This window comes from Xenopus tropicalis, chromosome 1 (genome assembly GCF_000004195.4).
Source record: "Xenopus tropicalis strain Nigerian chromosome 1, UCB_Xtro_10.0, whole genome shotgun sequence".
Lineage (NCBI taxonomy): Eukaryota > Metazoa > Chordata > Amphibia > Anura > Pipidae > Xenopus > Xenopus tropicalis.
Window position 1 is genome coordinate 107,762,380 of NC_030677.2, and position 20,481 is coordinate 107,782,860.

The 20,481-nt window shown below is 39.6% G+C and overlaps 2 protein-coding genes across 2 annotated transcripts in view; one reads left to right on the top strand and one right to left on the bottom strand.

Moving 5' to 3' along the window:
* coro2a (coronin 2A) overlaps positions 1–3,576 on the bottom strand; it is a 93,262-nt gene extending 89,686 nt beyond the window's left edge. Inside the window, exon 1 of the mRNA XM_002936684.5 lies at positions 3,129–3,576. Within this exon, the coding sequence (XP_002936730.2) occupies positions 3,129–3,143 (15 nt within the window). The 5' untranslated portion in view covers positions 3,144–3,576. The remainder of the gene's footprint in view (positions 1–3,128) is intronic.
* Positions 3,577–12,323: 8,747 nt separating this feature from the next.
* ecpas (Ecm29 proteasome adaptor and scaffold) overlaps positions 12,324–20,481 on the top strand; it is a 49,433-nt gene continuing 41,275 nt past the window's right edge. Inside the window, exons 1-3 of the mRNA XM_002936685.5 lie at positions 12,324–12,694; positions 16,391–16,521; positions 18,032–18,148. Coding sequence (XP_002936731.1) covers positions 12,655–12,694; positions 16,391–16,521; positions 18,032–18,148 — 288 coding nt within the window. The 5' untranslated portion in view covers positions 12,324–12,654. The remainder of the gene's footprint in view (positions 12,695–16,390; positions 16,522–18,031; positions 18,149–20,481) is intronic.

Consider the following 20,481-nt stretch of genomic DNA (forward strand, 5'->3'; position numbering starts at 1 on the left):
GGATAATAGGTCCCATACCTGTATCTGACAGAAAATACCTCGTTTCGTATGATATTCGGTGCGTGTATGGTATGTCGGCGGGTCGACCGATATCGGCCGACTCGCCGATCGGACCAGTTTGAAAATTTTGATTGGGCGCCATACTGTTTATAAACAAACACACTGATGCATGTCATGCAGTTGGAAGAAGGCAGAAAAATTTGTAGCAAATATACCAGGTTTAGAAAAGGAAGAAAACCTATTGACAGCCTACACATTGTGAATAGCTCCCCTGTTGACCCCCTGTGTTAAGTAGGGGTTTGCTACATGTTTCCAAGACATGTATATTTCATTACTGAACAACCTAAAGACACACACAACTCTCAGTACCCTATACAAATGACTACACATGGCAGAATCAAGATGAACACTCCCCATTTTTGTGCATAAATTTTTCTTTAGAGACATCTATAACTGACACAATAAATTAAAAGGAGATGTACTTTTTAAATTTTTTTAGTCTTGAATCTACTCCCAAAACATTACATCTATCATGTTAACTATGTGGAAGGGTTACTTTTGCCAGTTTTTGACATCCAAATATTTAAGATTCCAGGGATATTTTTGTAAACGCATCAGTATGAAAGACATTGTATGCAACTTTAGTCCTTGAGCGTGGCTTGGCCCCTTACCATGTTCATGTTAGCAAACAAACACACAGATGGTATGAACACGTGCTAAAGGAAAAAGAGGGTGAGAGTAAACCAGCATACTTACTGGACTATATCAGTTCACTGAAGCAGCAAAGATACAGTAAGATAACATTTCATTTCTTTCCAGGGCCCTCTTGCAGCACGAGGAAAGGATTAAAATTTTGATCGTTAACTACCCTTTTGTGTTTGCTCTAATAAAGCATTTCAAAAGTCCATTCAGGGAGCATACTGAGGGCATCTTCAGCCTTGCTTTGTAGGCACAGGCCACAACAAAGGTGTTTCAATTTTTCACTTTTTCACTAGGTTTTATTTCTTTAATTTGTGCTATAAATTATATCTTAATTTGTCTTAATCTGTTATGAGTTATTTTTGAAGAAAAGCACACCTAGCATGCATCACTTCACAAACTGTATATTTCTTTATATGTCTATTTGCTTCTGCTTTGCTTCTGCATGCATCATAATATGGCCACTCAGCAGTATAATTTGATAGGGTTAATAGAAATGAGGGACACACAATGCTAATGCCTTTGAAAGACGTTAGCGAGTAAATCCAGAGGATCATATGTCATTTTTAACAGCACTGACAAGACTTGCAGGAAAAAGTGAAAGTGGGACAGGAGTATTCCTATGTCATTCTACCAAGCTCTGCAGAGCCATGTGCAGCACTTAGTTAACAAAACGGCTTATGTTGAACTAAAGGGTGTATTAACTAAGAAAGTAAGAAAATATACTCTATTTTAATTGTAGTTTACTTTCACTTTACTTTTCTCTGTATCCAATGAAAAACATGGGCATAAGTAAACCTAATTTATCTGCATATTTATATATATCATGTTATATATGATTGGGTGCTGACACACTGGTTGATCTGAGAGAGTGAACTACAAATTCATGGTAGAAACTAAGATAATGCCCACCAGGGGCCAGCGCCTGTTGTTGCACCAATATTCTAAGGACAACCTGCAAATTGATATTCACTTTTATTTTGTCTGATATCTGACTTTTTTTTTTTCTGAATCTCTGAGGCTTAAAATGTGTACTGCTATGTGATTACTTGGGCTTAATTACCCTAGAAGCCAGAAAGCAGTTAGGAAGTCAGAATGGAATAGAATAAAGTATGTAAATGTAAGAATAAAACTGGGGGCCTCGCAGTCAATGTGTTTTTAGTTGTTGGGATCAGAAAAGATCACAAGCAGAACAGAGATACTTGACACAGAAACTAAATATTAAGTGTACCAGTACCTCTTTCTAGGGTGGTCACTTCTATTTTGTGAACAAATACCAGTCCTCCTACCTCTTTCCTCCCTGTTACTAACATTGACATGAATTGCCATTTTTATGTGCTGGACTAGTAAAATACCAACTAAGAGACAGGCCTACCAGAGCCCCACCACATGAAAGTGAAACAAATCCATATTCTGATTCCTGACAGTTAATACTGTGTACATGTGTCACCAACAGGTGACAAACATGTAGATAATTCAGATCCACCATAAAAAGTTAGCACACTGCCCTCTATAAAAGTTTCTGAATCAAGGTCATTTTTAAAAGATCTCATACATTTCCTTTGTGCCAACTAAAATCATTTACAGCTTGGCCTTTTTGTGGAAATGTGGTATGGCACCAAGCTTAAAGTGCCTTTGACAAGAAAGTTCCAGTGCCATGTACTAAAGTATAGGCATCACTAAACTTTCCGGTGTATAATACAATGAATTGAATAGCAAAAGCTTATATTATACCTAGGACGCCATACATTTCCTTTAATAATTGCTGTCTCCAGGCAGGCACAAGTACAAATATCATCAAGGTTCAGCCCTTGAGGGAGGCACCCCTTAGCTCTTAATCCGGGTCCAGCTATATGAATACATTGCTGTATTAGCCATAGTTCTAACAATAAACCATTGCTATAAACTGTACTGTAGAACACGACTTCTTCCCTAGAACTTGCGCCACGGCATTTCGGGAGCGGTTATGGGGATTATGAGGAGATAAAAAAAAAAAAAGAATGTTTATGCTATGTGTCAAACGCACTCACAACTGTTATCTCTCTGAGCCAGGTCAATGCATTAACCCTTTTAATGCCGGACGCAACCTTCTTAAACCGTCCAGAGAGCAGCAAAATGCCCCGGTTATGACGCAAGGTGCCAGCTCTCGGTAGTTGTGCCCTGGCCATATCACTGCACACTAGTTCCAACCAACCTGCCTGGCAGAGATTGGACGCGCCCGAATATGGAACCCCTCTTTCTCAGAGTTCCATGGACACGCCCGGGATAAGGGTGAGCACCTGAAGGGAGCTGAGCTGGTATTGCTGTATATGAGAGAACATGCCGCACCGGCAACAACGTACACAAGCTATGTACAGACACAGGGGACAGCTGCTCAGCTAACCCCCTTCCTCCCATACGACTTTAAGCTTGACTCACATGCGTCTTACCTTTGCTATAGTCATGCAGAATCAATCCAGGTGCTCGGCCCGTCCCAGGTCTACTGTCCAGCTCGTCGCAGCAATGCTCTGTCCCCAGCACCGAGGCAAGGCCAGCCCCTCTCTCCCTGCGCTTCCAATGCACTGCTCTGTGTTACACACACTCACATAGAGCTGTTCTGTTGGGACTGAGCTGTATCCTCTTGCAGCTCCTGCAGAATCAGCCAGTCACGTTCATTCATAAATCATGACAAGTGTGTGCGTTTCTTTTTTTTTTTAATCCTCTTTTTTTGAAGAGATGATGAGGAAATAGAGTATATAAACAGCAGCCAGGAGGCTGTGCAAACGCCGGCAGTGTGAGGTTACAGGATGCACTGGGGTTGGCTGGGCACTAGGGATAATGTGAATAAAGGAAGGGAGAGAGGGCTCTAATCCCTTCCTTTGTGTGCTCAAGGAAGCGTGCAGCCAGTCATTGGAGCCTCCCCAGGGCAAGAAATTCATATTTATTAGGAGGGTGTGGTTAGGGAGAGAATAGGACAACAGGTTGCCAGTCAGGGGAAGCTTTTAGTTCACTAGGGCAAAAGAAGAATTCACTGAGAAGGAGAGAATTCCAATTTGGAACTATAGCGTCAAGCTGTGGTCTTATAATTAGTAGATATATGTAAAAAAAAATAAAAAAGATCTGTCTCATCTATCTATTTATCTAGTCATCCACAGAGCTGCACTCAAGGACTTCATAATATGAGAGAAAAATCAAAAGTTTATTGTCTTGACTTATATAATGTTCTTGAGTGCATCTCTGCATGACTATATGGAGATCTTCTTTTTCTGTGATAGCGCCAGGGTGATAGGTGATAGCACCAGGGCATTTGCTTAATTTAAATTAAATCTGAGTGCACCACCTTTCACCTATACATATACCAAAATGGACAGCACACATATTATTTGCAAAAATCTATAAAATCTATATGTGTGCAAAAAGGTTACACATAAAAAATGCAATGTTTCAAGCTCGGCCAGGGTGTTCCTCATTAAGGAAGACCCCGGCTGGACTCGAAACGTCGCATTTTTTATGTGTACAGTAAGACTATGATGTAACCTTTTTGCACACAATATAGATTTTTGGAAATAATGTCTAAGTAACAAGTACTTAGGGTGTTCCAGGAAGCGACAATCAAAATGCCTAATCTTCCAAGAGATTACCTTGTTTAATAAAGGAAATGTAAGCCTTTGAAATAAATGTATTACAGTTGAGCTGAATGCTATTCTAAGAACATACACAATGTACATTCATTATATTTTTTTGAAGAGTCCAAGGTATTATCCAAGTAATCAAGGTAAATATTTACTGTTAATGGTTACTTCTGTACTAACAGCGCCACCTGCTGGTCAATTGTCAAATGGTGAACTGGTGGATGAAATAGAAAAAGGAAGAGAGAACTGTTCTGATGTTGCTCTCATAGTTACATAGTTAAGTTGGGTTGAAAAAAGACCGAAGTCTATCAAATTCAACCCTTTCAGCGCACACATAAATCTATACTGACCTATCTATAAATTCACATACATAAACTATATATAGCAACATCAATCTAACTGTAGATTTTAGTATCATAATAGCATTGGATATTATGCTTTTTCAAAAAATCATCCAAGCCCCTCTTAAAGGCATTAACAGAATCTGCCATCATCACTAAAAAGGGCATTTAACAACCTCACTGTGAAGAACCCCCTATTCCGCTTCAAATGAAAGTTCTGTTCCTCTAATCTAAATGGGTGGCCTTTGGTGCGCTGATCCTTTTTATGGGGAAAAAAGAACATCACATATCTGTCAATAACCCCCTCTATTATACTTGTAAAGATTTCTGAAGTCTTTCCTAAAATAGAGTTATTATCAAAACAAGTCGATTCTTCTGACACATATGCACATCAGAAACCTTTCCAGTAGGTGGTGCTGTTGGTACAAAATGTATTATTTAGAAATGCATATTTTTCTTAATAGATGAATTTAAAAAAAAACAATAAATTATGTTGGTAATAGCGAAAGTGCTTAGAATAGCACTCTGATCGATTTCATATCAATTTATTTTAAAGGAGACATATCATTTAAAAATTAAGAATGTACCAGTGAATTATACTCATCTAAACATAGAAAGATTGTGCTTAAAAAAGTTGTGTTTATTGAGAAATTCCCCCAAAACCCCACTAGTCCCGCCCATCTGTTCCACTTCCTGCTGGCTAAATTCTCTGGATGTGCAGGGGGGGCGGCTGCACTCAGTACACTGCACTGTAGGATAGGAACCAATCAGCAGCTAGGCAGAGACCGTTAGGACACACCCACCCTTCATTTGAAACACTGACAGAGACCTGAGAGGATATATAGGGAGCTCCAATAAAGGGGTCCTTTTTACAGATAGGATTAATTTTTAGCACAAAGTGAAACCAGCACCATATATTATTCACAATTGCCTAAAAAAGTAGGGTTTTTCCATTTATCCAATATGTCTCCTTTAAAGGCTCACACTTTCTTTGCTGAGCAGTTAAAGAGATAAGTAATACTGCTGAAAGATACCAGTTCTCACCACCTGGTTTACGTCATAACCTATATTAATGCAACACAAATGCACCTTTTAGCATGGTTCTGGCCTTATGCAAAGACCCATAAACAAAAGGGGGGTCATTTGTAACGCTTAAGGCATTTACTGAGGTGCACAGCCATGGGGCGCCTCTGTAACTGCAGCTCCACTTTACATTATATTGGACTGTGTTGATTTGACATTACATAACACTCTAAGGTAATGTTCACATATTAGGGGCTGATCATATCTCAGATACAGATGGTTTTCACTTGTTCTGGAGCTCATCTCTGAGGTATGTGATCAGGTAGCAGATTCAAACGGCAGCAAGAAGAAGAAGTGTTTAATTACTCTTATGGCATATGGCTGCTGTTCTTCCCTTGGCTAGAAGCCATGTGTTACACGATATAGAGCTCTTTGCTAAGTAGCCCCATCTATTCTCCATGTTACTCTAGTGCAGTCCTCTTCCACATCCAGAATTTATTGCATGTTCAGTGCATATCTACAGTGGCACACTGCAATTTGGGGCAGTGCTTGCACATATTCTGCTCATTGGAAAAACAGAAGTAGACTTGCACTAGAGAGATAAGGAAGGTTAGGCAGCAAGCTGCTCAGTGGACTCACTCGGCATTAGTTGCCATTTGATGGTAGCTTTTGAGCAGCATCTGAGCACAGCACAACCTTGAGGTCTAGCCCTTTATGAATCAGTTAAGCAAATTAATACAAGAATTCAAATGCAGTGCATGCCTATTCTAGCCTCAGTAGAGCACCATAAGCTACTGGAGAGAACCACAGAGCAAAGTGAGTACACATCCAGAGTTAAGGAAGCCCAGTCTTACCAAAGAATGCGTTGACAAGGGGGTCTAGATACGTTTTTGATGGTCAAAACACATAGGGAAGGTAGAAAACATCAAACTATCACTGAACTGATCAAAACTATTCTGGCATTTATGGCCTTCACTATATTTTGTTCTTGCAAAAAAAAATAGACCAGGGTTACTTTTATCAAGTGCCCCGGTTTAAGGCCAAAAAAGAAAAATACGTTACATGACTGGATTATTTGTGTAGATTTAGATCTCTGAAATGCTTGGTATCTAGGTCCTCCTAATCATGGTAGAGAACAAGTAACCCAATAAAGCTGATGACCTTTAGCTTCACTGCATGGTGGCTTCTTTTTGCTACATTGATCTTTTCCAAATATTGGACCCCCCATGTCAGCATGAAGTAATCAATGTGTTGGGCTTGGGAAAGGGGACATCACTACAGTGCAGCTCGGAGGTTAGGGCGACATTTGGGGTGAACACATTTTTGCTGTCCATGACATTCTTGGAACTATTGCTAAAAGTCTAATAGACCATATTCTTTTTTCCCAAGGTTTAATCTGCAAGTGTGGGTTGAACCAAAAAAGTCCAACAATCACAACTATTGCGGAGAGGTGCACTGGATGCTTGAAAACAGGAGTTCGAAGGCGGGTGAAGTGGAAAGGTACATGCAGATCAAGGACAGTTATGTTTCACTTTTCCAGATCTGTCCCAGTTTATTTTAGAGTTCATTGGTCCTGTATTGTTTTCCACTTTCTTTTGGAAACTTGGCATCACTTCCAGTTGCCAAATGGTATCTACAGTCTATGATGTTTTTTTAACAAACAAATAATAAATCCAATATTTATTGACATCTCTTAATATTCCTAGTCTTGGGAGACTAATTCAGCTAAAGATAATTTATTGAAGTCTCCCATCCTCATTTGTTACTTCATTGATGTAGGAAAACTGGTGCTGTTCCATTTACAATCAATAGGTGTCACTATGACTTCAACCTTCAGAACCTGTTCTACCATAAATAGACCAACAGCTCTCCCTTGTGATATACATGCATATAATAATCCTATTAAAGGTGAAGGAACAATTGCTCCCTTAATTATACTTTCCATCTGTAAAGCATCCGTAGAAAAAGGAGTGAATATAGTGGCTTTGAACTCAGGGTAAAATTACCCTAGTCGATTGTGTTTTTACATACTGTATGAGGAGACCTAGCCTGGGGTCAAAACTAAGCCATTGTAAAAATAAGCACTTGCTAGTGAATTTTACTTTCATTGTATTTAAAATCTCCATGAATAACATAGGAACACCTGGATGTTTACCTGGACTATTTTGAGTAGTATAAATTGTCATGAAGTGAGAACTGTTAGTTTAAATATGATAAGGTTCATCACAATGTAAACTTTTCTTAAAGGGGGAGTTTGCCTTTAAATAAATATTGCATGCTTTTAAATCTGTTTTAAGACACTTTTCAGTTGGTTTTTTTTGTCTGTGTGGTTTTCAAATGATCAGCCTTCCTATTATGTTTCTGTCCAGCCTGCAAAGGAAGATGCTATCTGATTGCCAGGATCAATGAACCAGGCAAAAGAAAAATAAAAAAAAAATACAGAATACAAGGCTAAAATGTTATGGTGTATATTTTATTTTCTGTCTTAATATTCATCTTTCAGTCCCACATCCAAACTGCTGCCTCTTTGCTAGGGTAATTCAGTCCTTGCAAGCAGAAAGCAGTAAGTTCTTTTAGAATAGTATTATCTACATAATACTGTAATGTAATATAATGTAAATTTTAAAGGGACAGTATACACCTAAAAACATCTTTAATAAAAATTAAGAGCTTTAAGAAAATTAATTCTAAAAATGTTGTATAGTCAGTTATGGTGCTATTGTATTTCCTAGCACCCATATAACTGTTTCCATTGTACCGTAGAAAGTAATAGCCACGAGAGAGAGAAGTGCTAACAGCAAAAGACATGCTTCCTGTGTCTTGTGACTTTATTGATGATGAAAAACTTCCACCAGTATTGAAGACCAATTAGGGAACTAGATCAGGTTTATATTAAAGGGCAGTTTACCTTGAAGGGAAAGTAAACTCATCAGGATGCCATGCTAAGCATTTTTGCAATTTACACTATTTATTTTTTCTAAGATTCTAAGGTATTAGCAAAAATATGTAGTTCTAATATAATACCTTTTTGTAACAACAGCACTATTCCAAATGTGATTAATTCAAGGTTATGTGTCAGAAGAAAGAAAGAATACTGTTCTTGTTGCTCTCTTTAGGAAAGACTTTAGAATCCTCAAAGAATACCTCCCATGTCTTTCATATAAAGACCAACATCAGAAAAGTTCAATTTCTCATATTGCTATTTCTTTCTTCTATTGAGATAACTCTGATAAAATGCTGGCTGAAGTTGACAACTTGGAGAAAAATATGCCTATTTTAACCCCTTATGCTTGTATGTAGCTAACAGAATATATATTGTTAATATGTACTCAGGACAGGTATATTAATCATATTTGGCCTAGTTTTGTTAAGCGGCTCTTGACATGATTCAAAGCTTGTATGATTGTCTCTGTGGAAATAAAGGAAAAGTAGCATTGAGAGCAATAGCCATATAATGCAGTTTTGAATTTGGGTTTCATTTTTGGATTTTGGCGGGCACCATTTTGTGTATATTGTTATTAAGGCAAATCTTGTATCACCACACAATCTTGTTTATGTGCCAGAATGGGGGACCTGATGCCCATGCCCAGGCTGTGCAATTATAAGCAGTGAGTAAATAAGAGGAGTGAAATGAGAAAAGTAACTGCCTGCCTGCCCTGCATCTATGCCTGAGGCTTAGAGGCAGGAAAGGCAATATATGGTTAACAGCTGAGATTTTTAAATAACTTTATAACATGTCTGGAATTTTTTGAGAAAAAGAATTTAGCTTATACTGTATAAGCAAAGGTGGAGAAATCAAATGTCGGGCTACAAAGGGGAGATCAACAGATAGCCTAATCCTAAGTATGGAGATGTATAGGTGTGTAGGCAGTCTTCTTAGTGCATTATATCTGATTCTATCTGATTCTGAGCTTTCAAAAGGTGCTACAGATTAGAACAGCTTCCAAATAACCTATTGTTTCTCCTACTCCCATGTAATTGGAGAAGTCCCAATTATTTTTTACTACTGAGTGCTATTCTGATATCTACCACTTTTAGTAGGGAGCTGCCATCTTGCTCCGTTCCCATTGTTCTGCTTATTGACAGCTGTTTAAAAAAAGATCAGTTCAGGATTCTGCTGGTAAAGCTCTAATAACTGATTTGTTTTGAAAAAAAAACATGTTTTACCATGACATTTAAGGCAACATTTTCTGGCAGAAAACTCCAAGAGGGGAGACTCCAACATCTGCCCCTTTCCTTGACTTTTGCTTACCTCTTTGACATTGAATTGGGTTGGGGGGGGAGCACATAGCTAGTGTAGAGAGTGCAATAGCACTTTCTGTACTAGAGAACCAAACTTCCATTTAAAAAAACTGAAATGTGGTTCTTAAAGTTACTGAAGGCAGCTTTTTGCTGCTCTTGGTACACACTGCTGTCTGAGGCAAGAGCAAGAGCAGCCCTGGTAGGAATCACTATGCACAATGGGCAGATTTTGGCACAAAAAAGTGCCAGATGCATTCCATTGATGTCACTGCCTACAGACATAGGGAAGGTATGGGATATGCACATAATGGTAAGTAATCCTGCATATAATCTCCAGTAATCTTGTGCTATACATGCCTGTAATTCCCAGTAATCCTGCAACACATATGGGCATAAACTCCCATAATCTTGCAACACATATGACATAATGCCCAGTAATGCTGCACATAATCTCCAATAATCCCGATAATGAAGGATTATACACATAATGCCCAATAATTCTAAAACACATATGTGCATAAACATACCATACATAATCTTGCAATACATATTGCATAATGCCCAGTAATGCTGCACATAATCTCCAGTAGCCCTACACCATACATGCAGGTAATCTTGAACACAGGACGGATTATGCATGCAACTACCAGTAACCCTGGAACCCATACATCCATAATCCACACTAATTCGACAACACATATGTCACCATTATGTCATAATCCCCAAGTAATTTTGCACAAAATATCCAGCAATCCTGCTGACATATGACATAATTCCCACATATGCAGCTATTGTGTTTACTATGGGGCAGATTCATCAAAGTACGAGTTTGAATCCCGAAATGGGTAAAATTCAGATTAGATACGATAATTTCTGATAGAAAATGTCACGAAAATGCTTAAGAAAAAATCGTAATAGTTATGATAATATCGTATTGGCAATCCAAAAGTCACAAAATTTTCATATCTGAGCGATCATAAACGGCGGGAAAACCTTTCTGACTTTGATCCTTCTGTGCATGGTTTTGGAAACCTCCCATAGGGCTCAATGGCACTCTGCAGCTCCAACCTGGCCCAAGGAAAGTCTCCCATAGGGCTCAATGGCACTCTGCAGCTCCAACCGGCCCAAGGAAAGTCTCCCATAGGGCTCAATGGCACTCTGCAGCTCCAACCTGGCCCAAGGAAAGTCTCCCATAGGGCTCAATGGCACTCTGCAGCTCCAACCGGCCCAAGGAAAGTCTCCCATAGGGCTCAATGGCACTCTGCAGCTCCAACCTGGCCCAAGGAAAGTCTCCCATAGGGCTCAATGGCACTCTGCAGCTCCAACCCGGCCCAAGGAAAGTCTCCCATAGGGCTCAATGGCACTCTGCAGCTCCAACCTGGCCCAAGGAAAGTCTCCCATAGGGCTCAATGGCACTCTGCAGCTCCAACCGGCCCAAGGAAAGTCTCCCATAGGGCTCAATGGCACTCTGCAGCTCCAACCGGCCCAAGGAAAGTCTCCCATAGGGCTCAATGGCACTCTGCAGCTCCAACCTGGCCCAAGGAAAGTCTCCCATAGGGCTCAATGGCACTCTGCAGCTCCAACCCGGCCCAAGGAAAGTCTCCCATAGGGCTCAATGGCACTCTGCAGCTCCAACCTGGCCCAAGGAAAGCCTCCCATAGGGCTCAATGGCACTCTGCAGCTCCAACCTGGCCCAAGGAAAGTCTCCCATAGGGCTCAATGGCACTCTGCAGATCCAACCTGACCCAAGGAAAGTCTCCCATAGGGCTCAATGGCACTCTGCAGCTCCAACCTGGCCCAAGGAAAGTCTCCCATAGGGCTCAATGGCACTCTGCAGATCCAACCTGGCCCAAGGAAAGTCTCCCATAGGGCTCAATGGCACTCTGCAGCTCCAACCCGGCCCAAGGAAAGTCTCCCATAGGGCTCAATGGCACTCTGCAGCTCCAACCTGGCCCACGGAAAGTCTCCCATAGGGCTCAATGGCACTCTGCAGCTCCAACCTGGCCCAAGGAAAGTCTCCCATAGGGCTCAATGGCACTCTGCAGCTCCAACCTGGCCCAAGGAAAGTCTCCCATAGGGCTCAATGGCACTCTGCAGCTCCAACCTGGCCCAAGGAAAGTCACAATAACAAAGCTTTAATGAATCCGAATACGATTTTGACGCACAAATTGTTGCAAAGTGCGAAAAAAGTCGCAAAAAATACGCAGTGTATGAAAACTTTTTTTTTCGTACACTGCGTTTTTTGTCATTGGAAACAATCATACTTTAATAAATGTGCCCCTAAGTGTACTCTACAATATAAAACACAAATCATACAACAAAAATCCTGCACATAATCTCCAGCAATTTTCGCACTCTCCCCACCCCCTTGTGCCAATCACTCCTATTAAACCCTCCAGCTTCCTGCCACCCCCAGTATTTAGTTTAGCAGACCCACAATGTTAGTGTAGGGGATAGCAGGGGCATGCATCCGAGTACAGCACTGTGCTGGGTATCTCTACACAAACACCAACATGGTTTATATTAATGGGCTAGATCCCCCTCTCTGAATATGTGCAGTCTTCCTTGCCTCTCCCTACTGCCTATGACTAAAAAGGCGTTTGGCAGGGCAGAGCAATCTCTTTCTAAATATATCCGTGTCACAGAAAGCAGCAGCAGCAACAATATCTGCGTGCAGCAGCCAGGAACTAGAACGGCCCCGCCCCCGGCTCCTCCCTGTGTTAGCACTACCGGCGAACATGGCTGCTTCTTGTTCTGCTGCTGCCCAGGACGAGCTGAGTAAGTTACGGCTGCTTGAGAGCAGTGTTTTGGGGGTAGCAGAGCTAATTGCACTTAGAGAAGGTGGTTGGAGGTGATGGCAACAGCCGGCATGTGCTACCTATGTGTGCTGCCGGCAGGTATGGGTGGTCGGGGAAAGCCTGTTTATTTCTGCAAGTACCACGGCTGGCATGAGGGCATGGCCTTGGCATTGCTATGTTGCGATCATAAATGTGCTTGGTGACAAGCCTTTTATTAGGGTGCTGATATGAGACGTAGGCAAGGCAGGCCTCCCTCCTTGTGTGTCTTTCTCCAGGCCTTTCTGCAGGGATTGCATAGTCATGAGTATGAAGTGAAAGCAAAATCAGCTGCCACTGGCTGTGCCGAACTTGCTGCCAACCTATGGTGAGCCTTAGAATAAATTAGCCAGCAGGAGCCTTTCATTATAATGTATCCAGCTAACACCATGTAAACACTTCTGCCATTTATTTTGTGATTGGGTCCTCCTTTCCTTCTATATCACTCTGCAACTATTGTTACAGTGTTACATATCTGAAATGAGGGTATTTTGATAAGGTGTAGCTATTTATTAGCCTATATTTTGCAAATGTGATCCTGTATTTTAGATACAAAAAACTTTGTGTAGCATGTTGTCTACATGTACCCAAATTCTTACATTTTCTTTAAAAGTGTGCTGTCATCACATTATAAAGGCTCAAGGGTAGGGTAAATCAGGCAGTTCAATGGGGGGGGGGTATACTGGGTATTTAACCCAGTATAAAGAATGTGTCCATGTATGAAACAGATCCAGCGGTGACTGCACCACTTCCTCTACAGCACTAGTACACAAAAAAGCACACACAATGTTATTTTTGATGTGCTATGTCCTGTTGTAGACATGATTTCACTAATGAAATGGTTGTTTTGGTGCGACCAGCTGAGGTCATGCTTAGTCAGGGCAGGTGAGTGCAGGAAGCGGCAGTGCAATATAAATGATTCAAAGGAGTTTATCATCAACTGGGGGGTTTGGAATATTGGCATAGAAGGGGCCAGTTGAACTTTAGGACTGGGGAAGGGTAGAATCCCTTACTCTAAATCTTGTCCCTGTTAAACAAAAAATAGTGCATACAGTGGAGAAAATGAATAAGAATGAAGAAAATGGTACAACAAATGAGAAGTGAAAATACAGGCATGGGAGCTTTTGTCCAGAAACCTGATATCCCCGATAGTGCCAAATGACAGGAATGCCATTTCCGATTGAGTCTATTTTAAGCAAATACATCTATTTTTATAATTATTTCCCCTTTCTATGCAAGTGTGCCTTGTACTTTATCCTAAATGAGTTTGCATAAACTCTTTGCACTGGTTGGAATTGATCTCAGGGCCCCAGTTCTACATAGCAGCAGTGCTATCCACTTTATACACTACATACTTTACATTTTTTTTTTATATTGAAAACTGTGTTTGCAGGTTCACCGGTGATTTTTTATAAATGTTTCTGCGGGGTTATTAGAAAATATGTGAATGAAGAAGTATTGGTTATTATGTATTTCTACACCTGCAGAATTATTGAGGATTAAGTAAATATATTTGGCTGAACTTTTAGGTATTATACTATAAATATTTCTGCAGGATTTCGGGCAAATATGTGCATGAAGGAGTACTGGTAATGAAGTAAATATTCATTAGTAGATTACCAAAGCATTCTCTGCAGACGTGTAGCAGGATTGCTGAGAATTATGTGGCAAGGTTAATGGGGGTTATATATGTACAGTATATTTATGCAGGATTAGTGCAGATTATTTTCATATGTGATCCAGCACTGCATATCTTGATCCATGTCCCTGCATAGCTTGCCCCTGTTCTCCCAGAAGAGTGGGTAGCAGTGTGAAGGGATACAGAGTGGGTGGGATAATAAGTAATGGTTGTGGACATGTACAGGACCCCATGTTTTCTGATGGCGGCCCTACGTGTTAGTCTTGAGTGAATATGCACAATGATCACTGCCCTAGTTACAAGTTTCTCTAGAATTATATAGAAAGAGTTTTGTAATATTTTACTGGCCTGTGTGGTTTCATGGTCAAAGCCTAATTAATTTCTGACCTGTCTGTGGTAGTATTCCTAAACCCTGTGGCAATGTACACTGGAAGCCAGAAACACACAATCATGGTGAAGAGTGCCAGCATCATTGATTTTATGATCTGTGGCGTGTAAGGGGTTTCGTGATTTTAGTAGCTTCACTGCACGTTACTCCAAATTAGGGAATACTCCTTATCTGAATGAAAAACCAAGATACATTTTTGTAGACTCTGTACATCCTTCGAATATGCTTTAATTGTGTTAAGTGTTTTTTTTAATTAATCCTGTTCTTTAAATTGGCCATTGGGCTAGACAGACTGAGGGAAGGTTTTGGTTTTTCCTTATGAGGAGATGGCATTCCTAATTACATAAATTTTTTTCCTGTCACATATTTAGAAGTTTCATTACAACCGAAGAAATTACTGTTCGCCATTCGCATACTTCTGTGTATCACATTGCTAGATGAATGATGAAAGGGACAGGTGCTAGCTGTAATTTTGGCTTTGTTAAAAGTGTATCTAAGTGCTCTGCCTGACTTTAGCTTGTTTTAGTGTGTCTTTAAAGGGGAAGTCATTCTAAAATTAACTTTTATTATGATATTGCAGACTGTGAGGAGTAAGCATACTCCTATCTATTATTATGTAGCAGCACATAATGGAAGTCCTTTTGCCAAGACATTTAGGAAGAAACATGCCAAGCAGTGTACAAATGCAACTCTTCTTTATTGAGCAGTGGAAATGCAGCATGATTCGGACAAAGTCCTTTATCATTTGCCTGAAACATGCTGTGTCTTCAAAACATTTTTCTACTAAAATTAGAATATGTATATCATTTTAAGGGGCAATTCACCTTACATAAACTTATGTAATTTTTTAGATATTAGTAAAGGAATGGGACCTGTTATCCAGAATGCTTGGGACCTGGGGTTTTCCAGATCGTAATTTGGATCTCCATACCTTAAGTCTGCTAAAGAACCATTTAAACATTAGATAAATCCAGTAGAATTGTTTTGACTCTAATAAGGATTGATTAAATCTTAGTCAGGGTCAAGTACAAGGTACTGTTTTATTTTTACAGAGAAAAAGATAATTTTTAAATTTTAATTATTTGATTGTGATGAATGGAAGATGACCATCCTGTTATTCAAAGCTTCCTAGATTGGGTTTCCGGATAACATTCCCCATACTTATATTATAAAACAGTTTACTACTTGTTTTTTATTTTTAGTAGTTTTAGAATTATTTAGTTATTTTGTTCTTCAACTCCAAGGCTTGGAATTTAGACATATATCTAGATATCTAGTTGCTAGGGATTTGTTACCCTAGTAACCAGACCTTGTTGGCTGTGCTGCATAAACCAGAGTTCCTATGGCAGAGCCCGGCCCTAGACAGCTAGGATTTCTTATACATACAGTGCACTACCAGGTAGCATAGAGAAGTTGATGTGCATGCTCACCAGTGCAATTTACTCTGTGATGGAGCACGGTGCATTTACTAGGCAAGGAAAGCAGAAATACTGTTACATCAAATTTTAATCAAATTTTGCCACAAAATTAAAAGTCCTGTTTTGGAATAGGTAAACCTTATACCAAATATTTAATCTTCAAGTAACTGAAGAGTTTTTTTTTCACTTCAACAGATCAGCTGGAGCGAGTGTTTCTGCGGCTCGGCCATGCAGAGACAGATGAACAACTGCAGAGTATTATATCAAAGTTTTTGCCTCCAGTACTCCTCAAGCTTTCAAGTGCCCAGGAGGGAGTACGGAAGAAGGTTTGTTTTCTGTTTCACTTTTATCAGTTATGTTAAATGGACATATTGTGTCAAGAACAAGAATGTACCAGTGCATTATGCTCTTCTAAGACAGAATGTGCTTAGAAAAGTTGTGTTTTATGCTGCTTTATGGAAAATTTCCCCAAATTTACTAGTGCTGCCCATATTTTCCACTTCCTGCTTTCTCAGGCTGTGCAGGAGAGCCAGCTGTTCTCAGCATTTTAGACTACAAAATGCCACCTAGGCAGTCCTGACATGGAACTGCATCCTATATTTGCCTGGGTGAATGCAGGACTCTGATTGGCTCCCCCCCCTCCTCCTGCACTTCCAGCAAGCAGAATTAGAAAACACCCACCACTCATTTAACACAAAGAGGCTATATGGGAAGTTCCAATAAAGGAGTAATTTTAAAGAGAATGATAATTTTCAGCCCAGATTGAACCCAGCACCCTATGGTATTTATTATTGCCTGCCAGATTTGGTGAATTTTAAGTTATGCTGCATGTCCCCCTTTATGTTTTAAAGCTATCGACACAAGGACAGATAAGTCTGACCAGTACAAAGTGTCAAAAACGGAATCAAGCAAATTCAGATCAATAATCTGTTGTCCACTAACTAGTTGTTAGGGGTTTAGCCCACAATGTGTATTGTCTGATGTAACTAATTGGCTGTTGGTTAGACCATACCAGATTGGGCTTTGAAGATGGTTTAAGCCATTTCGTTTGTATACCATTATTTTTATGGTACTTTGTTTCTCTTAATGAATTTCTCTAATTTATGTATTTAGAGGTAAATGTACATTTTCAGTTTGTTAGGGTTTTCAGAAAATCATCCAGATATTTATCTATCAGGAAAACCCTGTCATGTGATGACTGCATTGCCCCTCATTAGGGTCAGTTGTTAACTCCTAGGCCAGTAATTAGATTATCCTGGCTCAGCACGTGGATGGCCACAACTGACAAAGATTTGCTTTGCAAGTATTCAGTTTTTCACAGTTTTTATGAAGACACTTGTGAAAATAATTGTGACTGATGCCAGCTAATACTTGTCGACATGCCCTTGGAGTTAAAGGGAAGTGTATCCAGAGACACTTTTCTCCTGAGATAAATAATCCCACCATATGGGGTTTACCTTGACATGGTTTGATCATAATTTTTGTAACTAAAACCCTGGTTACATGCACTTGCATAGATACTAAATTACTTATGAAACAGGGTACCAAGAAAATGTGCATTGAGAAATCCCTCCCTCTCTTTTGTATGCTTGTAGCTAATTTGGCCAGTTCAGTTCCACTTCCAGTGTATATTTTACCTGGCCTTGAAGTGATCCCATGCACCTCCCTTTTTATGTAAAGTGAAAACAATGTTGTTCATAAAATTTTCCATGTTTACTGATTTGCAGTTGTGAAAAATATACAAAGCTTGTTAGCTTTGTGTATTTTTCTCAGTATATTAAAGTCATGTCCCAAAGGGTCTAATTATGTAATAAAAATGTTTGTTTCTTTTGGCAGGTTATGGAGTTGCTTGTTCATCTAAATAAAAGAATTAAGAGCAGGCCCAAAATACAGTTACCTGTTGAGACTCTTTTAGTACAATACCAGGATCCTGCTGCAGTCTCCTTTGTGACAGTAAGTTTCTTTGCAGTAGAACTTTTTTCCTTATGTCCTCCATGGAATCGGTTTTATGATCTCTGGGGCTTTTATTTTTGCGTTTAACATGTAAGGGCTGTGACAGACGGGGAGATTAGTCGCGGGCCATCCCATCGCGGGCGACTACTCTCCCCGTCTGTCACAGCCCTTAAAGGGAAAATATGCACCCTTTCTATATGAGCAACCTATGACAACCTAAGTTTTCAAAATAGGATAGAATTTTTGTGTAATTCCATTTCTGTAACAAGATATAGGCTTCTAAATGTCTAAAAATGAAAAAAAATTTTTTTTTCAAATTTTCCATAATATAAACACACATACTAGAAACAAAAATTATTTTATGCACGAAAATACAACTGATTTGGAATGCCCCATGTCTCCTGAATGTGCCAATACCAAATATATATGGGTTTATAGATATCTCACTTGTATAGGTCAAAAACTCCCAGCAGTACACTACCAAATTTCCAAAGCACTGCTTCAGAAAGCTGCATACTTTAGATTTCAAGGCCAAAAATTCCACTAACAGAAGGTTTATCCCAGAAAATTGTACATTTTTGGAAAGAACAGATTCTGGAGAATCTGTCTACTCCAAAACAATCAAGTCGCAGTGCTTTCCTAAAGTCAGTGGATTTTATCAAAATTTGGGAAATTTAAAAAAAATCGCTTCAAAGCTTCCAGTCTATAGTATCTTATCTCCTACAGGTCATAAAGTAACCAAATAAAACACCCTAAATATGAACGCCAGGGGTCCACTGAACAGTTTGATGCCCAATATGTATAGGTTTACCTAAGTATGTGGCATGTAGGAGCCCCAATGGGAACATACCCCCGTATGATCTATCATTTCTGTCATTTCATCTCCTGCAAAATCAACATATTTACATCATTATATATGGGATAAAGCTAGTAAAAAGTATGCTCACCCCAGAAAGTCATATATTTTTGCATAGCATTAGATACCAAGGTAAAACACTGTAAATTTGAACGCAGGGGTCCACTGAACAGTATTATACCAAATATGTATAGGTTTACCTAAATATGTGGCATGTAGGGGCCCCAATGGGAACATACTCCCAAATGATAAATCATTTCAGCTCCTGCAAAATCAACACATTTACATCCTTTATGTGGGCTAATGCTACAAAAAAGTACACTAACCCCAGAAAGCCATATATTTTTGACAAGTACACATTCCCCAAATCTATAATGGGTACATATTTCTTTTTACTCCAAAGTACCAAGCCGTAAAGCTTTCCGTAAAGTTTGCAGGTTTTTATGACATTTCAGAAAATCACATAAAAATGTTGCAATTTGCCGCATTTATCTCTCACAATTTCTTGATAAAAATCATATAAAGGCAAATGGAACACCTAAGGTCTACTGAACAGTTTGATGCCCAATATGCATAGCTATACCAAAGTCTGTGGTATATACTGACCCCAAAATGAAAATAGCGCATATGGATTTCTCATCTGCCAACTCAGCTTTTGCATACAGAGCCCCCTGTCAGGGTATTATGTGCCGTAAGATCCCCTAACTATACAGAGACCCCCAGAAAACCATATGGTTTTGGAAAGTACACATTTTGACAAATCTAACAAGGGTAAAGAGTCCTTTCTACACCAAAGTACCATTCTGCAAAGCTTTCCTAAAGTTATTGTTTTATATGAAATTTCAGAAAATAGCCTAAAAATTTTGCAATTTGCCGCATTTCTTGCGTACAAAGGCAAATCACCCCAAATAGGAACATCTAAGGTCTACTGAGCAGTTTGATGCCCAATATGCATAGATATACCAAAGTCTGTGGTATGTACTGACCCCAAAATGAAAATAGTGGATATAGATTTCTCGCCTGCGAGCTCAGCTTTCGCACACAGAGAGAACTATACAGAGACCCCCAGAAAACCATATAGTTTTGGAAAGTACACATTCTGATGAATTCAAAATAGGTAAAGTTATTTTTGTACACCAAAGTTACACATGGCAAAGATATGCTAAAAACAGATTAGGCACAATTATACAGGGATAAAAATGCAATAAAACCACAAAAATTGTGCAAATCAGTAAAACAGCAAAATAAGTCACACGACAGTGTAATTAGTGGTCAGAATTGTGTGCTGTAAGTGTGTGTAAATGTATGTAAGTGTGTAAAAATAATAAAATAAAAAAAAACAAAAAAAAACAACCTTACCTGTCCTGAAGCAGGGATCGCTGCTCTGTCCTCCATCTGCAGTCCTGGGAGCAGGAAGTCACTGGGCCGCTGGTGGGGAAGGAGGAAGCAGGAACAAGCAGCAGACGTGATGCAATCT